This window comes from Coenobita brevimanus, chromosome 77 (genome assembly GCF_032717465.1).
Source record: "Coenobita brevimanus isolate Jiangsu-jjx chromosome 77, ASM3271746v2, whole genome shotgun sequence".
In the NCBI taxonomy this organism is placed as follows: domain Eukaryota; kingdom Metazoa; phylum Arthropoda; class Malacostraca; order Decapoda; family Coenobitidae; genus Coenobita; species Coenobita brevimanus.
Window position 1 is genome coordinate 14,524,315 of NC_137030.1, and position 24,783 is coordinate 14,549,097.

Consider the following 24,783-nt stretch of genomic DNA (forward strand, 5'->3'; position numbering starts at 1 on the left):
GAGGGAGGGGGAGGCCGAGGATGAGATGGAGGGATGGGGTGGAGAGGTATATGAGAGAGGGGGGTGTGAGTTGGGAGCAGGGCAGTGAAATGGCGGGGGACAGGGCGACTTGGAGGCGATTTGTTTGTGGCCACCCCAAACGGGATTGAAGCGTCTGGCAATAGATAGGTAGATAGACAGATGCCTGTGGTGTTACTAAAAAAGACCTATACCTATCCAAGGTTAATATTTATATGGGTGGTGTTGAAAGGGAGGTGAATGCAAGTGTTAGGTGGAGGTTTGAGTCTGGTGAATGCCTCACCCCTAGTGGAACTGAGAGAAATTATGATATAGAGCGTAAGTAATTTGCAAGAGAGACACACTTAGATCCTAAACATCAATTTTCACTGTCAGAGACGTTCTTGAAGCAGAAAGAAATTGTTTCAACATAAATTTAAAAAAAGAAAAAGCCCACTCATACTGAATATTGTAATGGAGATTGTTGTCTGATTCACTGCAAAAGGAAATCCCTAAGGTGACTGATATCGACTAGCAGTAGTAGAAGTAAATTCAGGTCATAATTTCACAGGATATACAGCTGCAATTATGGTGCAGTTATACCTGAGATACAACCTCTATATCAGTGAGCGGACTACACAGCACACCACTAATCTGTATGGCAGCGGGATTTAGGTCAGTCCTAAACCTGTATGAAATAGGCTATATCATTATAACAGTGGCACTTCCTAGCTATTTCTTACTAACGATTTTCGAAAACGAGGATTTCCACGTCCTTACTGGCTGCAACGAAGCAACACCACACCACACCACACCACACCACACCACACCACACTTGGCCACTCACACAGCAACGCACAAAATTTCCCCCCTGGTCCTCATCAACGGGATTAACCGAAGAACTTTGAAGATCCAATAGCTAGCAAATTTATACTTGTTTCTGCTATCATCAGTATATTTTATTCAGCTTAGGACAGACTCTTCGAATTAGAGGGGGTTACATGCAGCCTTCGTTTACACTTTCACTTCAGGAGTTCTCCCTTTAGCTGACTAAAATCGTCTGGTAACAGTACGACTAAATTTTGAAAGCAGGCATCGGTTTGAAGATATTAACCTATCTGGTAGATATTAACCTATCTAGACGAGAGAACTTTTAACTGTCATGTTCTTGATACCATCAGACGAATATATTCAACTTTAGCAGTGGCTACCAGTGCTCCAGGTTTAGAGAATGTAAGTTTTTACAGAGTAAATGTTTATTCCCTGGCAGTAAAAGAGTTAATCATTTTTTAAGCTTTAACTGCCAACATTTACCACAGCTGACTAAAATCCCTTGATTTTACAAACCCCTCAACCCAGTCATTCACACACAGCCTCCATTCTCAGCTATACAGACCAACACAAAACGCCAAACAAATACCCTGTATGACATCCATTTTATCTAACCTCCTCTCTCTCTCTTAATCTATCTATCTATCTATCTATCTATATATATCTATATCTATATCTATCTATCTATCTATCTATCTATCTATATATATATATATGGCTCTATCGGATACGCCAAAAACATTCACCACGTTCTGTAGCTCCACAAAAACGTATCCGATTGAGTTAATCCGGATGCTGCCACGTTAAAAAGGGGTGCCAAACCCCTCATCATGCACTTCTCCTCACAACATTCATCCACCTAGCTCGATCTCTTGTCAGTGCCCTAGCCACACTGACTTCCAAATCTCTCTTCCTCACACACTCACCCATCATATCTCTCCACTTTCTCCTTGGCCTACCTCGCCTCCTCCCTCCTTCAGATTCGCTCATTTGTTATCCATTCTCTCCACATGACCATACCATCTCAGTACACCCTCTTCGATTGTGGTGTTTACAGACTTCCTCACTCCACATCTCTCACGAAAGACATTATTTTGTATCCTATCCACCCTCTGTACTCCACATACGTTCCTCAGCAGTCCCATCTGCACTGCTCTTACTCTTGACTTTTTATTTTCATGCCACACCATAGTCTCACATCCATATGTTAAAGTTGGCACTAACACTCCTTCATGTAAGCCTCGTGCAGCTGCAACACTCAAGCCTCTGCTTCTTACCAAGATCTTCATTGCACCAGCTACTTTTCTTTCTTGTGTCACTCTACTTTCAATTTCTTTTGCACATTTTCCCCTCCTTTCTATCACTGTACCCAAGTACTTGAACTCTCTCACCAATTCCAGTCTCTCTACAATCAGTGTAACATCGCACTGGGAGTCACTTTCTCTCTCAATAACCATCACTTTACTCTTTTCTACATTTACTTTCAAGGCACGACGCTCACAGACATCAGCAAAACTCTGCACAATATATATATATATATATATATATATATATATATATATATATATATATATATATATATATATAGACCGAGTGTGGTACAGTGGTAGAGTGTGCGATTCGTACACAGGTGGACCAGGGTTCGCGCCCCGCCAGGGTAATAAACTTTGGGAGTGTTCACCCGGCCACGTACTGAACTTGAGGACACAAGGGGTGCCGTGGTTGAACCAGTGTCGCTTACTGTAAAGTATGCTTGCATCCAGTCGGCTTGCGCGGGCCGATTACACTTGGTTCACAGACTACACACACATCCAAAGCCACTCCAACACTACAATTACACTTACAAGCACTTCTCACCCTACATACAATCTCTACCACACAGCCTAAGCCACTTGGTAGAGATACATTGGCTGTATCGTCCCGACTTCGGTCGGGATAGGCTGGTCCTACAGTGGATACTCAAACGGCTGATGAATATATATATATATATATATATATATATATATATATATTTATATATATATATAGAGAGAGAGAGAGAGAGAGAGAGAAACACCTAAACAAAAAAAAAAAAAAACATTTTCCCACATTTATCCCTGTCAGTGCCTCTGGGGTTTGCTTCAGTGAATGGATCAGGCTGCGTGCCGGGAATGGCCATGGTGCTGCCAAAAGGTATACTCGTCTATTGCAAACTTGCACAATTGGCTCTAATGCACAAAGAAATGGCCTGGCTTGGTCACAAAATTGTATTCCCAGCTCTTTTGGAAAAGTAATCACAATATCTTCGTCGCGTTCTCATTCGATATACTCCTCCATCCTCCTCCTGCTCCTTCTCTTCATATTTCCTTTCCTCTTCGTCTGCTATTTTTTTCCTCCCTCCTAGTCCATGCTTCCTTTTCCCCTCCACCCTCCAACAGTTCTTCCTCCTCCTCCCCCTCATCTTCTCTTTCTCCAGTTTTCGTACATGTTTGCCTGTCTTCCCCCCAATCCCCTCCCCTCTCCCTGTACAAACTTCCTTATCCCCCACTCATCACCCCCACCTTTCATCACCAACTCCCGACTACTACTTCTATCCCCTGCCCCTGCTTCCCCCTTACCCCTCACCCTTCCCCAGCTGTGTCCCATATGCCATGCTGTCTCCCCCACCTACATCGATAACCACAAAGCCGAAAAGTTCTCCGTCCTTTACAGCAATAAATAGAAACGTCTCAAGTTTCAGTTTAAATGAAAGAATCTTATATAACCATCAGGTACCAGTGAGAATTATATAAGTAAATGGGTTCGTTGCAGGGAAAGAGTTAATATTCATAGTTCTTAATCACAAAAATTGTCTGATAGTAGCATGATAAAATATATGAAACAACCTCGGTACGTGTAACAGACCGAGTTCAGTTCTCGTTACATTCCTACAATATCGTCTGGAGTAGAACGAATTCATTTCCCAAGGGGAAACAACCATAAATAGTCTTAAGTTTCCTGGCCACACTGCGATTTACATCATATAATAAAACCGGTTAGTGACAGCATCATTACACTACCCAGGTCCATTACAAGCAGGGAGTGGGTTACATTTCTTAAAGTTTTGAATTAAGACTCCACTGTCCTTTTCATCACAGGTTCTTTAAAAATCATCCTTAGTAGCGCAGTAGTAGTAGCCATTTCAACCCTAAACTCTCGTGAATGTGAACCCAAAAGACAACAGGCTGCAGTTGCCCCCTTTCTGCAAGCCATCTTCCCAGCGAGAAGGTAGGAGTTCAGGGACATTTGCATTAACAGGCTACGGAGGCAGCTGCTTATTGCAGTACCACCGCGTACAGGTGCCCCTCTGCAGCACCTGTTGGGTCATAAATAAAACACTTCGTACATGTGTTCGTAGAAAACAGGGTGAATCGAGAAAGTTTTACACTATCTAAATTAACTGTTAATTACTCACTAAAATATTTACCTTTTGATTGTTGAACACACACACACACACACACACACACACACACACACACACACACACACACACACACACACACACACACACACACACACAAAGTTTCTCCACGACCATTTCTATTTAGCATTAACAAGAGCTCTTCCCTGCTACAACATCTCCCTCCTCCATCCCGCTTCCCCCCATCCTCAGTAGTGTCTTCTAAAACGTAATGTCCGCTTCCGAGACTAATTCATTCTGGCTCATTACTTTTATTATGCTTCCTGAAAATGACATTTCCAAGTCAATCGATTCTGAAACGTTCCATCACCAAACTCTCTCCTCTATAAATACTAATCATCTCTGGTATTTCATTCTAGGTAATACCAGACAATTTTATCCAACTGAAAGAGTACGGGAATTTGTAAGTGTTAATAAGTCTCTGTTTACTCACTTATAATTGAGACACCTCTATCATTCTACTCCAACTAACCCCCAGATGTTAAAGTCAGCTGATGGTGAATCATAAGAGCCTGCACGTTGATACTGTTCTTTAAGGGGACTTAACTATGTTCTGTTAATTTCAGCAGGACGTAAAATTGACATTACCATTTTCAATTCTGTGCCGTAAGGAGAAATTAATAGTAAAATAGGTCCCAGTCCCAGTGAAGTGCTATGAAAAGGACGTAGAGCTAAGGTCTAAAGAATACCTTGGGGCTAGCTGTCCATGCAGGCCGGGGTGGCCTGGGCAGGATGGGACTGCCCCGTCCGTTTAATTCACTTATTTTTCTAAACTCTTACTACTTTAGATGAATGGCAGCCTTTACACATCTAATAATGCCTCTTCTCCAGAATGAAATTTTCCCTATTTTTCTATTTCGCTTACTTCTTTTATTTATGCGCAAATCTAAATACACTTCCCCACACACTACAGTTTATTCATGTACACTTGTCCCAGATTATCTTAGTTTTGTTGCATATTTCTCGTAGCTCAGTGACAGAAAAAGACAACACAGTGGCTCAACACCCTTCCTGTAGCACTTTTTCATGAGTAGCTTCATTTTCAGCTGTTAATCCATTGCTATAACTCAGTATTCAAGATGAAGGGATGGCAACTTTAGGTCAAGGTAAAATGAAAATGGTATAGCACTTAGAACTTCACCTCAATGTGGTAATGGAAAATGCACTGAGGCTGGGATGGAATCCCCTGCAATGCACCAGACTGGGTCAGTGTGGGCGGTGGTGAGATAATGGTAAGGCGTGCGTGCCATGAAGGATGCTGGGTGGCTATACTGCAGCGTTTATGCCTTAGGACGCGTCCACACGTGTTCTCAAACAAGTCCTGGCAATATGTAAGCAACACAGTAACGAACACGCTGCAGACATGTTGGGAGCAGCAGCGTCCAGATCATGTTGGCAACATCATGATGAAGTCTCAGCTGCCTGGTATGGACACATTTATCCCATCGCCTCTGCTGCCAGTGTTCGAGACTGCACTGAAACATGTTTGCATACATCTGTCCAAATACTGCTGCAAACATGTTCCTGAACATGTTGCCAGCTGTGTTGCCAACATATGTTGAGTAAACGTGTGGACGCCCACTTACATGACTTACGGCTGCCCAACCTTTGTCCCCACTCAGCAATGAGGACACTCACCTACAATTCCTTTCTGACTGCACAGTCACTTGATCCCTCTTTTGCATGAATGGATGGCTTAGCAAGAGTGGAGGTGGCTTGGGACAGGCAAGTGGTGGCTGCAGCAAACAAATTGTATGATGCAGGATCAGATATCTCATTCCTAACCCCTCCATCGCAAACAGTAAAGTCCCAATGCCACCCACCTGCCTTCTTTGCACTTGCGTGATTCCAAGGTAATAAAAGAAAATGATAATCACTTCAGACCAAGGCAAGAAAAGAAAAACGGCTATGTCCGTCAGCTGGGCATTCCCATACACCTCATTTCCAATGGCCAGTGCCTTCAGTCGTGCCTTAGGTTAAGGTGAAGAGAATACAATTGATTTTGAAAGTCTCCATCACCACCCTATCCTCACTCTCAGTATTTATTTTGCCTCTTAGAATGTCTCCATGAATAGACATGTCCGGTATTTGTACTTATTTCTTGGCTAACTGAGACCCATCCTAGGGAAGAGGTTAGCAGTTATCTTATCAGTTATTTTCATAGTATCCATTGTCATCCAATAATTTATAAATCCTCATAACCTGCAACAGAAGAAATCTTTGTTCAAGTTGAATATAATCATATGGAAACTGAAAAACTGATCAGAAAAAGACGTCATTGAAAAGAAAAATTCAGTGGACATTACATTATCCCTTCAGTATGGGAGAGATTCTTTCCAGGCTAAATAAAATTGCCAGGACGTAGCAACAATAAAGAATTAAGTATACAAAGTTATGTACTACATACGGAAGCTTCAGGAGCCTTTGGGCAATGTCCTTGGTGTGGTGTTGTGATGTAGTGTGATACTTTTTTTTTTTTTTTTTTAGGGGTGGGAGGGGTGTATGTGTTGTGTGTTATGATATTATTACAGTTGTTAAGGCCTTTGAGAGGGAAATACTTCGGGTCCGAAAATAGTTAATGTGAGACAGACTGACAGAGCTGCTCCATGAAATACTCCCACAACCACCATCACACCGAAGGTTGATTTACCAAATGGTCTCATACTTCATCCCCTCAATCTCGTGGAGTCCTATTTGTTATGGTCTTGTTAATGTCAGACTATTATATATGGATTTAGGATTTTTTTTTTTTTCAGCAGTTAACCCATCCAATTCTGAACAAAATCCACTGGAAGTAGTAAAATTAAAATGAAAAAACGCGCCATGTGTTTGAGGACATTAATGCATATATTATATACACATAAGTGGAAAAGAGAGTGACACAACGAAGGAAAATAGCTTTTGCTATGAAGTCCTTGAAAAGAATTAGAGGCTTGAGTGTGGCAGCAGCGCGAGGCTTACATGAAGGAGTGTTAGTGCCAACCTATGGATGTGAAACAGTGGTGTGGCATGATAATGAAATGTCAAGAATAAGAGCATTCGAGATTCGACGTTTGAGGAATATAGACTACTGTATGTGTAGTACTGAGAGGGGATAGGATACAAAATAATGTGATTCGTGAATGATGCGGAGTGAGGAAGTCTGTGGACACCAGAATCGAAGAGAGTGTACTGAGATGGTATGGTCATGTTTACTTAACACTGGGGAAATCTGCAGTGAATGAGTTAGGATCAGTCTCCATTAAAATCTTCCAGTTTGTAAATATCTCCCATGAGCTGGATAAATTTATCCGTAAATAGTTTAAACAAACGTCAGTGTAAATGAATTTACTTAAATTCATCAAACTCGTCGATCCATCTCACTCTCCTCAGCTTCGTGACCGTTCCTACACACTGTCACCAAACATCATTCATCCCCCTGAATGATACCGGCACACTTTTCACACTGCCCGCTATACTCTGTTTACCTTAACTAGGCATAAAATTGCCATCCTGCTATTTTGAATGCAATGCTGTACCAAGAATCAGCACAAGAATATGGTGCTAGTCAGGAAGAATACCACGGAAAGGGCGTAGAGCTTTGGTAATGTCTTATTCAGCCACCAACCACCGGTAAAATAAGTTACAAAAGACGAAAATCTCCGCAAAGTTAAGTTGAATGAACTATGGTTCTCCCTCTCCAGCTCAGTCCAGTTTCTTTTTATCCATCCTCCACCTCTTGCTTCCTCTCCTACTTAGTTTCCTTCCTCTTACTCTATCCTTGGCCAGCATTTTCATTGGTTAAGGAGACTCTCTATCTCTCCTTCCTTACTTTATCTCTGTGTAGGGAACGTTGGTACTGATAATAATTATGTTACACAAACTAAGTCGAAATTAGAGAGATAAACCAGAGACAAGAGATTAGTAAGGTGCAATAAGCAAACTAAATCCGTAAGGAAGTGATATTACGAAGCCATCCTTTTCGCTGTTCCAAACCTCATTCTCCCCTTATCTTGGGCCACACTTTTCTTTTCTTTTTTTTCCTTCACCCTTCTACTCGCCAAGATCATCTCCATCCTTCATCTTTCCTTTCATTTACTTACCTCTCTTCTGTCCATGATTCTTTTCATGCTCCTTTCTTATACATACTTTCACATCATCTCTTTCCATTTCCCAAATTTCTACTGTGCCTCCTTTCTCGTGGTTTTGGCCATCTCTTCATATCTATTTTATTTTTTCTTAAATTCTTTCCCTCCACACACTTCTACCTCTCCATCTCTTCCCTTCGCCAGTTTTGTTATGTACCACCATTATTTCAATCCACGTTTCCATCCATTCCCCTCCGCCCACCACCTCCCTATCTCAGTCTTCCCTTCAACCCCTTTTTTTTCTCCTTGCGAACACTACCCTCGGTTGATCCACCACTGTATTTCTCCCATTCTCCTGCCATCTCTTCATCTCTCCTCAGTCCAGCTTCCTCCTATTTCTCTATCTTCACACCTCCTTTAATTTTTCTACCCTTTTCTTCCTCCTTCTTTCTCGTATACTTCCATCCCTCTCTTCCCCCTCCATTTTTACTTCTTCATGAATCCCTCTATCAGTCTGCTGCCCCCTCTATCTTTTATTCCATCCTCCCATTCTTCCATAACTCAGCTTCCCTCCATACTCCTACCCCCCTCCCCTATTATTTTGCACCTTCGCCTCACCCAAGGCAGGAGAAAGGTAGATAATTACCAGAACTGGATGTGGTTCATGAGTGTGAAATGTCGCACCAGAAACAGGAATATTAACACCCCCATGTTTGAGCTGAATTGTCTATCAATCTATCTATCTATAGCCAGACGCCCTAATCTCGCAAAGGGTGGCTGCAGACAAAACGCCTCCAAGTCGCTCTGTCACCCACCATTTGACTACCCTCCCCCCAGCTCACTCACCCCTCCCTGATTGTACGTTGCAGGAAAAAAAAAAAAGTAGATCGTAAAGCAAGAAAATGAAAACAAATACATATAGAAAAAGGGGGAGACGTCCTTTCTGACTTGAGCGTACTTGTGGGTTGCATCGGAAAAGGAGAAAAAAAGGCATGAGACCTTTCGTGCTTGTGACATTGTGGGTTGCAGTGTAAGCGATAAAAGATATATATAAAGCTTGTGAGACCTGTGTACTTAAGAAATAAAAAAAGAGGGATTAATCTGTGAGTTTCACTGTGAAACAGAGGAGGGTATAAAGATGGGAGGGTTAACTGTACTGTAAGTTAAGAAATAATAATAAGTGGAGTAGAGACTTCTGTACTTCAGTTAAATTGTTGGTATCAAAGTGATAATGGGAACCAAAACTGTGTGGGATTCACAGAAAAAAAGGGGGTAGGAATGGGAACTTTTCTTACTTGAGGAAATATTTTGCTTTGAAATAAAATATTATAGTATAATGTGGGCTGCAGGGGAATAAAAAAAAGAAAAGAAAGGGGGATTAGGTCTTTGCAAAGTAGAAGCAAGAAAAGAGAAAATGAACCTTTCTAAGTTTAACTGTGGGTTGCAGATTAAAAAAAAGAAAAGAAAAATAAAGGAGAGAAGTAAAGAAGGTAGGGCCTCTTGTGTTTGAGGAAAACTGTGGGTTGCACTTAAACAGAAAGGGGAGGGGGAACCTGGATGGCTACATTGTGGGATGAAGAGAGAGAGAGAGAGAGAGAGAGAGAGGGGGGGGGATGAGATAACAAAGAAAAAAGGTAACTGAAGAGAAAGCAAGTATGATTTTTTGGTGGTAGAGATTATTATGGTCTAATGCTTCAATGGAAAAATAAGTGACTGGCAATGACAGTAAAATAAACAATAAATAAAAGATGGCGGTATGGCCTTTCATACTTGAGTAAAATTCTTGTTTGCACAGAGAGAAAAAATGAGTTAAATTTAGTGTTGGGAGGAACAAAAAATGATGGAGAAAAGGTGACTTTGTATGGGGTTCCCGAGTAAATAATAAAAAACAGTTAACGGGTTTTCAGTCATTCATGCATTTTCATTCACTCATGCATGAGTTATATTGTGACTGACAGTGAGATAAAAATGGGCGAAGTGTGACTATGGATACTGTGTTTAATTACTGGCTTCATAATTTTGGGCCGGGACGAGCGAGTGAGAGTTTGTACATACGACTATCATCATAAGTTTATTTGGTGTATACTTTCAACATTTCTAGTGGGGTAGTTGAATATAAACAGAAGCATATTTGAGCTAAAATATTTACTTTCTCACGTTCTCCTCTCCAACGTTTTCTCTCTGGATGTCATATAGCGAGGCGCCGTAGCGTTTACCACACACACACACACACACACACACATACACACACACACACACACACACACAATGTTTGGTTCTCTGCTCCCGACTTGCCGGGTCAAGGAACTGTGTTGGTAAAAGCAAGGTTATTGATCGAAAGATAAAACCCAGAAATGGTGCGACTACCCTTGCTGATTTCATCCCCTAAATAAACACAAAACGTTCATGTAAAATTATGGGCATAATATCCGATATTCAGCTGTTAGAGTTCATGCAAGTAAACACAGTGTAACAACAAGGAATCTTTTTAAAATCGATTTCATAGTGGAGCATGACAATTGATGCCTTCTGTCCATTTCCTTGGAATGCTGCAGTTCCAAGAGGTTTCTTTGGTCTCATGAGTAAATACACATAGCTAAAAACAAAATAAATTGAATGTATGTACTACCTGCTGAAAGAATCTATTCTGTATCTCACATAGTAGAAAAGTTATTAGCTTCTGAAAACCATTGCGATCTGGCCGTGTTGTGTCGGTCCTGGCCAGGTCGTGTCGGGCCGCTTATTTCTCAGCTGAACGAAAACCTCGCTTCGTTATGCTTGCTTGCTTCGCTCGCTGGCTTGTAATAAGGTGAAGTGGAGGGCTGCATATTTGGGTTGTAGAGTAGAAAGTACAGAAAGAAAAAGGGGGCAGGATCTTTGTTCATTAATCTGAATTGTGGGTAAAATATTAAAACGGTGAGGGTATTTCCGTATGGTGGTTTACCTACTGTAATATTTTAATATGAGAAAATAGCCTAAATTGCGGTTGGTTAAGTAAAATGTCAAAGTTGTAGGTAAAAATGAAAGGGAAGCTGTAGGCAGGAAAGTAAAAAAAAAAACAAGTGCTGGGAGAGCGAGTGAAGGCCTTCCGAACTTGAAATTAAATAGTGACGAAGTAAATATAGTCATTTATAATGTAAATAGCATACTTAAAGGAAATTTTAAAAGCAGGTGGGCGAAAACCTTTTTTTAGAGATCACTAAACCTCTTCAATCCGGTGGCCTTATTTTTTTGTAAGCTTATATTTGCTGCCCTGCAGATGATAGTATTCAGCTTAAGAGAAACTCATCTAACTGGAAGAAGTGGAAGGAGTAGGTATGGCTTATTAACTCCTTCACTGCCAAAGGTTTTCCTTTAGTAAAGTTGCTTTGAAGGTACAAGTAGGTAGAATAAAAGAGGAGAAACTCTTCTAACTTGAAGGATTAGAGCCTTCATTAACCCTTTTGCTGATTGAAGTCGTTCCTTAATTAAGTACAATCGCCTGCGTGTAGCTTGAAAGAATAAAAAAATGCCTCTCCAGAGTGAAGGGATTTGCTTGGATGGGTCAACAGGGAAGTTCTGTCCATTGCAAGATGAATTTTTTGCATGAAAGGAAAGTAAAAAGGGAGTGACACGAGCCTTCTGTGGCACCTGAGCTAAACTGTGGGTTTGAAAATACAGTGGAGACTAGCTGAAAACAAATACGAAAATGCTAGACAGATGTGGGATGGGACCTTGCGTCTAAAAATCCTTAGGGAATGAATGGCTCAACGGGAAGCCCTAAGAGACGCTACCACATCCAAAAGGGAGATGGAGGCCCGAAATTTGGAAAAACTGGATGATGAAACAAGGATGGAGAAAAAGTAAGGGTTGATACACGATAATAAGTCGGTGGACACACGAGAAAAGAGGCTGAAACAAGACATGGAAAATAAAACACTAGGAAGAGGCGAAAACATGAGAAATAATGGACGGGAGAAAGTGGTTGAGGCATTTAAAAAATGGTGAACACATAATAGAACTGTGACAAAAATTAATTGTGGTGGAAACACGCAGAGAAGTGATAAAGATGCAAAAAATTGGTAAAAATACATAAACATGCTGGCGATTCGAAAAAGTTTTTTTTTCTTTTTTATCTGATGAAGAAGGAACCAAAGGCCACGAGCCCGCAATAACTGTTCTCTCCAAGAGAAAATCAAAATACAAGAGAAAGCCAAATTCAAGATCCGATCATTTCGAGATGCCTGGACACACTGCGTTTGAAAGACTGGAGATCATAGAAGCTGGAAATACAGACAGAGGGTGACAGTTCCATAGATGACCTGTTCCATAAATGAAGGACTGGGAGTAACGGCTAACTCTTGCATTAGAAAGTTGGACAGAAAAGGGATGAGAGTCTGCTGCTATACGGGTGCTATGCGCCCGTCGTAAAGGTGGAGGAATGCAAGCAGACAGTTCAGAGGAGCAGTAACCACTGAAGTAGCGATAGAAAAGAGATAAAGAGCCAACAGTGCGGCGAAGAGAAAGAGGTTGAAGGGAGTCAGTAAGAGGAGTAGAGTTAATAGACGAAAAGTCTTTGACTTCACCCTATTGAGAAGAGCTGTATGTGGGGAACCTCCCCACACATGAGAGTTGTACTCCACACAGGGGCGGATAAAACCCGTGTATAGAGTCAACAATTGTGCAGGGGTAAAGAAGGAACGGAGTCGGCTTAGCACACCTTATCTCTTGGAAGCAGTTTTTGCAAGATATGTAATATGATCTTTCCAAGATAAGTCCTGAGTAAATGAAACCCCAAGCATGTTCAAGGATGATGCAGGATTAAGCTGAATATTATTAAACGTTAGTGGGTACACCTGTGGAAGATTTTGTCGGAATGATAGATGTAAGAACTGAGTCTTTGGTGCATTAAAAGCAACAAGATTATTTTTTCCCCAGTCAGAGATACGAGCCAAGTCAGACACTAGGTGTGCCATAGCCTCATCACTTGCTTGTTGAAGTAATTGCTGAGATGGGCATTGCGGGAACCGAATGGTAAGGTGAAGGGTGGAGTCATCAGCGTATGAGTGGATAGGGTTAGATGTACAGCTTAGAAGGTCATTGATGATTAAAAAGAAGAGAGTCGGTGATAGGACAAAGCTCTGAGAAACACCACTGTTGATAAATCTAGGAAAAGAACAATGGCCGTCTACAACAGCAGCTGTAGAACGACCAGAAAGGAAGCTATAGATGAAGGCACAGATAGAAGGATAGAAACCATTAGAGGGCAGTTTGGAAATTAAAGATTTATGCTACAGTCGATCGAAAGCCTTTGAGATGTCAAGTGCAATGGCAAAGCTTTCGCCAAAGTCCCGAAAAGAGGATGACCAGGAGTCCGAAAGGTAGGTGAGAAGATCGCCACTGCAGCGTCCCTGACAGAACTCCTGCTGACGATCAGAAAGAAGGTTGAATATGAAAGAAGCTTTAAAATTTTTCTGAGGAGAATTGACTCGAAAACTTTTGAGATACAGGATGTTAAAGCAATTGGACGATAGTTAGAGGGTTGGGAATGATCACCCTTCTTTGGGACTGGCTGAGTGAGAGCAAACTTCCAGCAAAAAGGAAAGGTACAAGCTGATAGACAAAGGCGAAAGAGTCTGCCTAGGCAGGGTGTAAGCACAGAAGCACAGTTCTTGAGAACAACAGGAGGGACTCCATCAGGCCCATATGCCTTGTTAGTATTGAGGCCTGTGATGGCAGAAAATATATCAGCTGGTCAAATTTTAATGTCAGTCATGAGGAAGTCAGAGGGGGGAAGTGATGGAGGAACAGGACCGGAATCGTCTAAGGTGGAATTGGAGGAAAAAGTCTGAGTGAAGAGACCTGCTTTATCAGTAGAAGGGAAGGATGATGAGGTAAAGTTGTTAGAAAGGATTTTGACAGGGTGCCAGAAGGAGAGGGAAGAATTCGAGTTGGAGAGTTGAGAGCATTAGTACGGATGAAATTATTTTCAGCAGAGCGAAGAACAGACCTAGCACGATTCCGGGCAGAAACGTATAAAAGATGTGATTCATGGGTGGGTTGGCTCCGGTACCTTTTATAGGGAAATCGAAGGTATAGGGGTGTGAATTCATAAATGAAATAGGAAATAATTACCAAATAAAACAATGAAGATACAATATATATGAGGGTGAAGCAAAACAAAAAGGGGGGGAGGGGAGGAGTAGCAAAAAATGAAAAGGAAGTTGGTGGAGTCTGGTTGTAATGAAGGAAAAAATATATATATATATATATATATATATATATATATATATATATATATATATATATATATATATATATATATATATATATTACATCAAGGTATTGCATCTCGCTTAAAAATGAGCCGTGAAATCTTTTACGGAATTTATCAAGGACATTATCTACAGTATATTCAGCCTCACTACACCTTTAAGCACAATGACCGAATAATATGGGTTATTCCTGACGTACTGTAGTTTTATGGTTTTGCTATTGTTAGACGAATTTATACTGCTGTGATATTAGTACGGATCAGAGCGCGCCAAACATCGATACAAACTGCATACTACCCGTAATCACACACACACACACACACACACACACACACACACACACATAGATAGATAGAAATAGATATAGATATAGATATACTTGGATACAATATTTCATCTCTTCAGCAAGTTGACAATTTTCATATTCCGTTCCTGCCACCGCCACGCGATTTTACGTAGCTGAGGAGGTGATCGGTGCCTGCTTCGTACGCCTTTCTACGTGACGACCTAATCTAATATACTATAGCAGTAGCCGTGTGTGTGTGTGTGTGTGTGTGTGTGTGTGTGTGTGTGTGTGTATTTTGGGCAGCCGAAACTACACATTCAAATTGCACCAAAATTGGCAGAGAAATCGCAAAAAAAAAAAAAAAAAAAAGAAGCTGATGTGAAAAAACTTGATCCCATTACTATTGAAAAAATTTTACTATACTTAATGAGCGATCACATTTTGACCAAAAACGCTGCTCCCGGAGGCCGGCATAGGATCTCCGTAGAATTTCTTGCCCAGAGGTAGAACTAAAATAAACTGGGTTCCATTACCGAAGCTGCAAATAACACGATCAATTGGTTAGCTGCAAAAAATCCAAGTGACAGCGTTACACCAGAACAGCACATGAACGCGAGAGCCCTCCGCAAGAGCAAGTGCAAGGGGCCCGAAGGGCCCACGAGCACTTATTTCATCTAAAACTCTATCATTTATGAAGTATCATCCAATCTTGTGGTGGACTGTTATGACAAGTAAAGGATCTGCTTTGGGTGTAAATTAATACTCGTACTTGGTGATATGTGAAGGTGTGTGGCACGGAGAGAGCTGTTGGATCTTATGCAACGGATTCCATAATCCTCTCTCTCTCTCTCTCTCTCTCAAGAAAAAAAAGACACTGAAACACACAAATAATCCAAAATCCACCTTTGTTTTATGTAGGCAGTGTGACAGACACAGAAAGCCACATGAAAATTTATCCCGACTGACTGAAAACATGAAGAAATATTTACAGACATTTACATGGAGAAACTGGACACACACACACACACACACACACACACACACACACACACACAGAATCTACGTCCTCACATCGTTCCCTTGCTAATAACGAACAATCCGCAGTGAGAGATAACGACAGAGACTGGTAGACCGACTGACACAGGGAATGAGAGGGACAAAGAAAATCAAAGTCGCAAAAATATATAAACAAATAAATAATAAAGTTCTGTTGAGAGTAGTGTTCACCTTACAGAGAAAGATAAACAGTGAGACAGACACAGAGAACTAAAGACAAGGATTACAAGAAAGAAATGAAGAAAGAGACTGACAAAATGAAAATGAAGAAATGGACAAGGAAAACCAGAGGCAAACAAAGGAACACACACACACACACACACACACACACACACACACACACACACACTCAGAAGAAAGACAAAATTCCATATCCTCTTACCGTTCTGTTACCGATAAAAATAAAAACAGAAACAAGACAGAAACATGAGAAAAAAAGACCAGAAAAAATCCAGTTCCTTTTAATGTTAGTTAACGGCATAATGAGACGGAAACATACAAGAGAAGGAAAAAAATATAGGCAGAATTCCAGTTCCTCATACCTTTCTGTTGCGGATATAAATGAAGACAGAAACAGCGAGACACAGAGACTAACAAAGAAAAAAAAGACAGTGAAAAGGTTAAAATTCCAGTCCCTCCTACCGTTCAGTTGCCAATGAAAATGAAGAGAGAAACAAAGAAACAGACTAAACTAAATAATGAAATAAAACACAGAAAAAAGTAAAAATTTCAGTTCCTATTACCGTTCTGTTGCCGATGGAGTGAACCCTACAATGAAGCTCTGCCTGTCTGCCCACATGCGCAGTCTGGTTGGTCAACATGGAGGAGTCGAAGTACGGCTGGTCAGTGACGAGTGGCGGCGGTGGAATAAGACCCTCGCCGCGCGTACACGTCACCACGGCTGTGAAAGAAGAGAAAGCGGGATTAGAAAGGAAAATAGTGATGTACTGGCGATAAGATTAAGCTGGTAAGGTGAAGATGATATAGAAAGGGATGGAGAGTTTAGACAGAGGAGAGAATAGAAGCTTAAGAGGGATGGAAAGAGACTGAATGGCAGACTATGACATCTGAATAGAAAGAAAATGAGGTTAGTGTGCTAAATATGAGGCGTTTTCACGTGGAGTCACGGCAGAAACTAGCACACACGCTCCTCCCCAACTACACTCCCAGGGGTTATCTCCCACCGGCCTCATTTTTCTCCATGAACCTATTTCCTCTATGGTACTATTTTCCCCTTTGGATGAATTTTTCCCATGGGTCTATTTTCCATCTAATGACCTATACTTTCCCATGGAGCTATTTGTCCCATTGAATCTCTTTCCCCGTGGATATATTTTCTCACATGTGGAAAACACCAAACTTCCACGAGAACTAATATTCTTCCATGGTCTTTTTTTTTATTAACTGGATCAATGTTTCCATTTCTTCCATTTTTCTCAAGAACATATTCTCCCATGATTTTTTCCTCCATGAACTAAATCCAATGATGGACCTATTTATCTCATGGAAGTATTTGCCACCTACCAAACTTTCCCCTATCCATTCACCCACAAACCTATATACCTACAAACACACGTATTTTAGTGAGTCCATCGCCTGTCATGTCCTCCGGGAAGTCACACATCCACCCACCCGCCTCACCACAAAATCAACCCACACACCCATCCCACCACAAACCCAACCCATCCAACCACAATACCCACCCGCCTACCACTCTACATCAAAAGGATGGCTTGCAAGTTTACACACACACACACACACACACACACACACACACACACACACACACACACACGGCAGGGTACAGCTAGATCTTTAAAAAAAATGAGGTGGTCAGTGGTTGCCCAGTTCTGCAAACACATCATATTAACACCATACCAGAACACTCCTACTGCCCCTCAGCACAGCCAAACACCAACACCTCACGCACATTACATATTAACACCAAACCAGAACACCATATTTTGAATACGTCCTTAACTCCCATATAACCACTATATGTTGGGAGGAGGTGCTACGGTGACGCTAGGAACTCCTACTGACTGAGTACAAACACTAACATCTCACATGCACTACATATTACTGTCATACTGAAACACCGTACTCTGACTATAATGTCCATATTTCCCATATAACCACTATAGGCAGGGAGGTGATATGACGAGGCTAGTGTCTGCCACTCACCCTGAGTGCAACCAAACACTACACTGATCTACCGTGTACCCCACAATACTCCTTCGTACCTCCGAAGATGCTCGCCGATCTATTCGATCATACACGAGTACTTTTTCATTATCCATAAATACTACAAACAACCATCTCTCCCTTGCTAGAACATCTTTGTCGTACATCTTAATGCAAATAACTGATCTACACATCCCCGACCCTCCCTACATCTTTCGAAAACTTATATATAATACTGTACACGTGAGTGGAATTATCGGAACAAAGCATCCCCTCCCTTCACTGAATCTCTCCTGCTCCTCACTCACCAACCTTTCTATGAGTGAGTTCCAACTCTCAGCCAATACTCCACTGTACAACATTCCTACCACCTTCAACGAGCAGGCGACTTTGTGGGCACCATATTCTCTTCTGTCACCCGCTCCATTTTGCAAGCGTACACAGTGGTAAATACAACAACTATACATATGTCATCTTGTACATCAAGAGCAATGAAAATTTTTAGAATTTACAATATTGATGGACATAAAGCACAAAATCTAGTATCATCACAGAACATAAGGTACAAAGGCCTAGTAACATCAAAGAGCATAAAGCACAGAAGCCGAGTAGCATCAAAGAATATGAAGTACAGAAACCTGATAACATCAAAGAATTAAACGTAGAGAAACCTAGTACCATCATAAAACATAAAGCACGTACGCCTGATAACGTCAAAGAACATAAAGCACAAAAACCTATAGTCGCGGCGCACAACTCCGAGGTTGTCATTATCGTACCCTGGCAACCTACCATTCAAAGGTGCGTCATATTTCGTATTATATTATACACGAATTATATTATTATGCACGTGTATTATTATACACGAACATAATATACACGAATCACATGCTTCTCATACACGAAATCAGACGCACTTTTGAATGGTAGGTTGCCAGGGTACGATAATAACAACCTCAGAGTCACACGCCGCGACTATAGTACCATGATAAGACATGAAGTGCAGAAGCTTAGTAACATCATAGACTATGAAGTGCAGAAGCCTGATAACATTAAAAAATTCTAGTTACATGTTCAGCCAATTATTTCATCAAAAACAGGAAATAAAACACAGAAGTAGGACGAGTGACATCGGAAAAGGTGTGAAAGCCAATTATCACGCCACACTCATAACCCACACTAACTCATATAACGCCAGCATCTCCACCAGGTCAATGCACCCTCTCTCTCTCTCTCTTTGTCTGTCTTTGTCTGTCTGTCTGTCTGTCTGTCTATCTGTCTGTCTGTCTCTGTCTGTCTGTCTGTCTGTCTGTCTCTCTCTCTGTCTCTCTCTCTCTCTCTAATCCTTTTATCAGTTTCCTCACCCCTCTTTTCTCTACCTCCTCTCATCTTCAATCGCTTACCTTCCTGTGCTCTCTGTCCCTCTTCTCTTTTCTCGCTTATTTCCTTCCTCTGTTCTTTGTACGTTTTTTTTTTTTTTTTCACTTCCCCATCTCTCTTCTCTTTACCTCCCCCTTTTTTCCGAATCACTGTATTCCTTTTCAGAGTTTCTCTCCATTCTTAGCACATCTTCTTTCCATCTCTTTTCTAATTTCTTTTTTACGTTCTGGTGTATCTCTTTCTCTCTGCTTCGTTCCCTTCTCTCTATATTACCCTTCCCTTTAGTTCCATATTTTTTCTCTCAGTCCCCTCGCCCTGTATATGAAGAAAGGAATTTAGAGGAGGACGAAAGGGGGTGGGAGGTAAAGGGCATGAGAGGCAGGAAGGAGAAGAAGAAATGAATAGAATTAGAGATGAATGAGGAGAGGAGAAGGGGGAAGAGGATAGGAGCGAATGGGGAGAGAAGAGGAAAGTAATGAAAGGGAAGAAGATGTGACAGAAAGTGAAGAGGAGGGAACGAAAAGAGAACGGGATGGACAGAGGAGGGGAACATGAAAAAATGGGGTGAAAACAGAAAAGGAAACGGACAGGATGGAAAGAAGACATGAGTAAGGAGCACTAGAAGGAAGAGGCGTAGGGGGGGGAGGGAAGGGGAAAAAAGAGAGGGATTTCTTGACAGTGACGAAAACACACCTTTCCTGTTATGAAGTCAGATCTACATCAGAAAGTTTCTTTCTTCTTTCCATCCTCTTCTCCTCGCTTCTTCGCCTCCTTCTTCTTCACCTACCCTCTACTTGGCCCCCTTCTGCTCTTCCTTTCTACCCTTTCTCTTCTCTGTGTAGTTACTGTATGTTCTATCGTCACATCATATCAACTAATTCCTTTTTCCCTCCTCCTCTGTCCTTCTCCACTCACTTCCTCCGTTCTTCTTTGTTTCCCTTCCTCTTCCTCCCCACCTACTTTCCTTTCCTCTCTGGTTCCCCCTCCATCTACAACGCCTCTTCATTTACACGGTTTCCTTCCCATCCCTCTCCTCTTCCTCTCTTTTCCCCTACCCACATCACCCCCGACATCAGTATTTTCACAGAGGCTCTATTAAAGGGAGTGACTTTCCTCTTTCTGCCCTTCCCAGAGAGGAGTGAAGGATATGAGGTAAGGGAGTAGTGTGATGGAGGAGGGGTGTGATGTGGTATGAGTGATGGCACGAGGATTGTGATGTTGTACATGGTATGGTGTGGTGTGATGGACGAGGGGTGCGATCTGATGTGAGAGGTGTGATGTGGTGTGAGGGATATGGTGTGGTGTACTGTTTCGTGTTGTGTTGTGTTGTGGTGTGGTGTTCGGGGTAGATGAGTGGTGTGGTGCTGTGTGAGAGGTGTGGTGTGGTGTGTTGTGATAGGTGTTGCGTGATGTGAGATGTGGTGTGTTTGAGGGATGTGGTGTGGTACGGTGTGAGGTTGGGTGTGATGTGAGGGGCGATGTGATGTGAAGGGTGTGTTGTGGTGTGAGGTGTGATGTGAGGTAAAACGTGTGTTGTGGTATGAAGTATGATATGATGTGAAGGGTGTGTTGTGGTGTGAGGTGTGGTTTGGTGTGAAGGGTGTGGCGTGGTGTGAAGTGTATGGTGTTGTTTGGGTGTCTGGTATAAGGGATATAAATTTAAGCAGGGTGGGGTGGGGGAGTTGTGGTGTGGGGTGGTGTGATGGGTGCTGGCTTGTTGTGGTGTGAGGAGTATGGTGTACTGTGGGTTGTGGTGTGATGTGAAGTGTTGTATAAGGAATGAGAGATGTGATGTAATGTGAGGTGTGTAGGTCTGGTATGATGTGAATGGTACGGGTGCAGTGTGAGGTGTGTGTGTGTGTGTGTGTGTGTGTGTGTGTGTGTGTGTGTGTGTGTGTGTGTGTGTGTGTGTGTGTGTGTGTGTGTGTGTGTGTGTGTTGTAACTATGGTGTGAAGGGTTAGGTAGGGTGTGAGGAAGTGTGCAGGGTGAGGTAAGATGTGAGGAAGTGGGAAGGGTGTGGCAGGATATGCGGGATATGGTGTAGTGTGGTGTGGTGTGATGGGTATGTTTTAATGAATGAGTGGAGTGAGGGCTGTGGTATGAGTGTGATTCGTGTGTCGGATGTGATATGATGAATGTTGTTTGGGTGCTGCTTGTGGGGTTGGGTGTGGTGTGAAGGGTATGGTGTGGTGCGAGGAGTTAAGCTGCGGGTGTGGCATTAGGTGTGGCATGAGGGGTGGGGTACTTTATGTACGGTGATCATTGATTTAGCTACAACTCCCCCTTTAGCCATCCGATATTATTATACATATTATACATACACGCGCTGATTATATATATATATATATATATATATATATATATATATATATATATATATATATATATATATATATATATTATTATTATTATTATTATTTGAAGCATCCTGATTCGCATTCTGTTGATCTAATACTGATAACTGATGCAAAGTACAGCATATTTTCATACTGAGACACTGCGAGATGAAAGGCTGATACTCTGAACTGAAAGGACGGAACTACGAAGAGATACGAGAGTGAATAAACCTGACAGGATGACATTACAACCAATAAAGATGACACTGCTAGAAGGAGGGAAAGCCATTATGAAGAGAACGGCTGGTACACCAAGAACAGAGAGAAAAGACAGCAAACAGAAAGTAAGACATTGGTACCTGAAAGAATTAACATATTAACAAAAAGAAGCTAAACTGCGAGCAGAAAAGTTGGCACTGAGAGTAGAAAGAAGTGCACTGCAAGCTGGACTGCCAAAAATTCGAACAGAAAGGAATGGTGCGGCGAACAGGGCTGACGGCTCTACAAAGAAAGGAGCGAACCTGTAAATGAAAATAACAATGCATTGAACAGGAATGCCAAAAGTGCAACCAGAGGAAAGAAGACTGCAAACAAAAAGGACAGAACAGCAAGCAGGAGGGATGAAACTGGGAACAAAAGCGCACAGCACTGCGTGTATAAAGGACCGGCACTGTGAACAGGAAAGAAGTATGACGATGAAAAAAATCGGAAGTTAACGAAAATTCTGATAAGAGCATAAGACTGGTATATAGAGCTGAAGACCCAGTAATTACAGGCAGCACCGGATTCCTTCATTATTAGCGCCGGATGGGAATCCTCTCATATTATGGCGGGCCTCACCGACTATGTCATGCACTCCAGTATCATTTATTAACCCCCGCTTTTTAATAAAGGACCACATTGAAAGAACCCTTCCCTGATCTGCCCCCAAATTAACTAATTAAAATCACGAAATATCCGCTCTCTCATTTTTATGACAGTTGGATTAATTTTGAACACGTATTTGTTTACATACCCGAACCAGATTATGTTTGCACGACATTTGAATGGTATTAATTAGGCCTCTAGCAAGGTCTTTCCTGTGAGCTGCACCGTCCAATACTTCAACCCGTTAGCTATGATCTATGTACTTTGCAGCTTGTTCTGGCTACCACCATAAAATGTCTGAAAACTGACATCAGATCATCATAAGCAGACCACTATTGGTGTTGCAAAACAATACACACTGCTTTGATTTATATATATATATATATATATATATATATATATATATATATATATATATATATATATATATATAGGTATCTATTTATCTGTCTCTATCTATATCTATAGCTATCTATCTATCTATCTATCTATCTATATCTATCTACCTACCTACCTACCTCTCTATCTATAGACAGGTAGATATAATATATATATATACTGTATATATGTATACATATTTACCTACCTGTCTATCTATCTATCTATCTATCTATCCATCTATATATATATATATATATATATATATATATATATATATATATATATATATATATATATATATATATACTGTATATATATCGAGTCTGGAATAAATCTTTAATTTCCAAACTGCCCTCTTACGGTTTCTATCTTTCTTCCTTCTATCTGTGCCTTCATCTATAGCTTCCTTTCTGGTCGTTCTATAGCCGCTGTTATAAACGGTCATCGTTCTTCTAGATCTATCAACAGTGGTGCTCCTCAGGGCTCTGTCCTATCACCAACTCTCTTCCTTTTATTCATCAATGACCTAAGCTGTACATCTAACCCTATCGACTCGTACGCTGATGACTCCACCCTTCACCTTTCCATTCGGTTCCTGCAACGTCCATCTCAACAGTTACTTCAACAAACAAGGGATGAGGCTATGGCACACCTAATATCTGACTTGGCACGTATCTCTGACCGGGGTAAAAATAATCTTGTTGTTTTTAATGCATCAAAAACTTAGTTTTTACACCTACCAACCCGACACAATCTTGCACAGTACCCACTAATGTTTAATAACATCCAGCTCAATCCTGCATCATCCTTGAACATGCTTGGGGTTTCATTCACTCGGGACTTATCTTGGAAAGATTATATTGCATCTCTTGTCAAATCTACTTCCAAGAGATTAGGTGTACTAAGCCGACTCCGTTCCTTCTTTACCCCTGCACAGTTATTGACTTTATACACGGGTTTTATTCGCCCCTGTTTGGAGTACAACTCTTATGTGTGGGGAAGCTCCCCACATACAGCTCTTCTCAATAGAGTGGAGTCAAAGACTTTTTGTCTCATCAACTCTCCTCCTCTTACTGGTTCCCTTCAACCTTTGACTCTTCGCCGCACTGTTGCATCTTTATCTCTTTTCTATTGCTACTTCAATGGTCGCTGCTCCTCTGAACTGTCTGCTTGCATCCCTCCACCTCTTCTACGGGTGCACCCGTCTAGCAGCAAACTCTCATCTCTTTTCTGTCCAACTCTCTAATGCAAGAGTTGACGGTTACTCTCAGTCCTTCATTTATGCAACAGGTCAACTCTGGAACTGTCTCCCTCTGTCAGTATTTCCTACTTCCTATGATCTCCAGTCTTTCAAACGCAATGTGTCCAGGCATCTCGAAATGAACGGATCTTGAATTAGGTCCTCTTTTGCATTATTTTTGTCTTTTCTTAGAGGGAACTGTTTGCGGGCTTTTAGCCTTTGATTCTTTCTTTCTTGCATGAATACAGTATATATATATATATATATATATATATATATATATATATATATTATCTATCTATATATCTTTAATCTATCTATATCTATCTCTTATCTATCTATCTATCTATCAATCTCTCTCTCTCTCTCTCTCTCTCTCTCTCTCTATATATATATATATATATATATATATATATATATATATATATATGCAGTACATATACAGTCCGCAACGAAAAGTTCGT

The 24,783-nt window shown here is 41.3% G+C and overlaps 1 protein-coding gene across 1 annotated transcript in view; it reads right to left on the reverse strand.

The window, feature by feature from the left end:
* Positions 1–24,783, reverse strand: part of LOC145408500 (uncharacterized) — a 115,802-nt gene that overhangs the window by 81,391 nt on the left and 9,628 nt on the right. Inside the window, exons 3-4 of the mRNA XM_080279231.1 lie at positions 18,672–18,752; positions 16,674–16,831 (exon numbers count right to left, since the gene is read on the reverse strand). Of these exons, the coding sequence (XP_080135357.1) occupies positions 16,674–16,831; positions 18,672–18,752 (239 nt within the window). The remainder of the gene's footprint in view (positions 1–16,673; positions 16,832–18,671; positions 18,753–24,783) is intronic.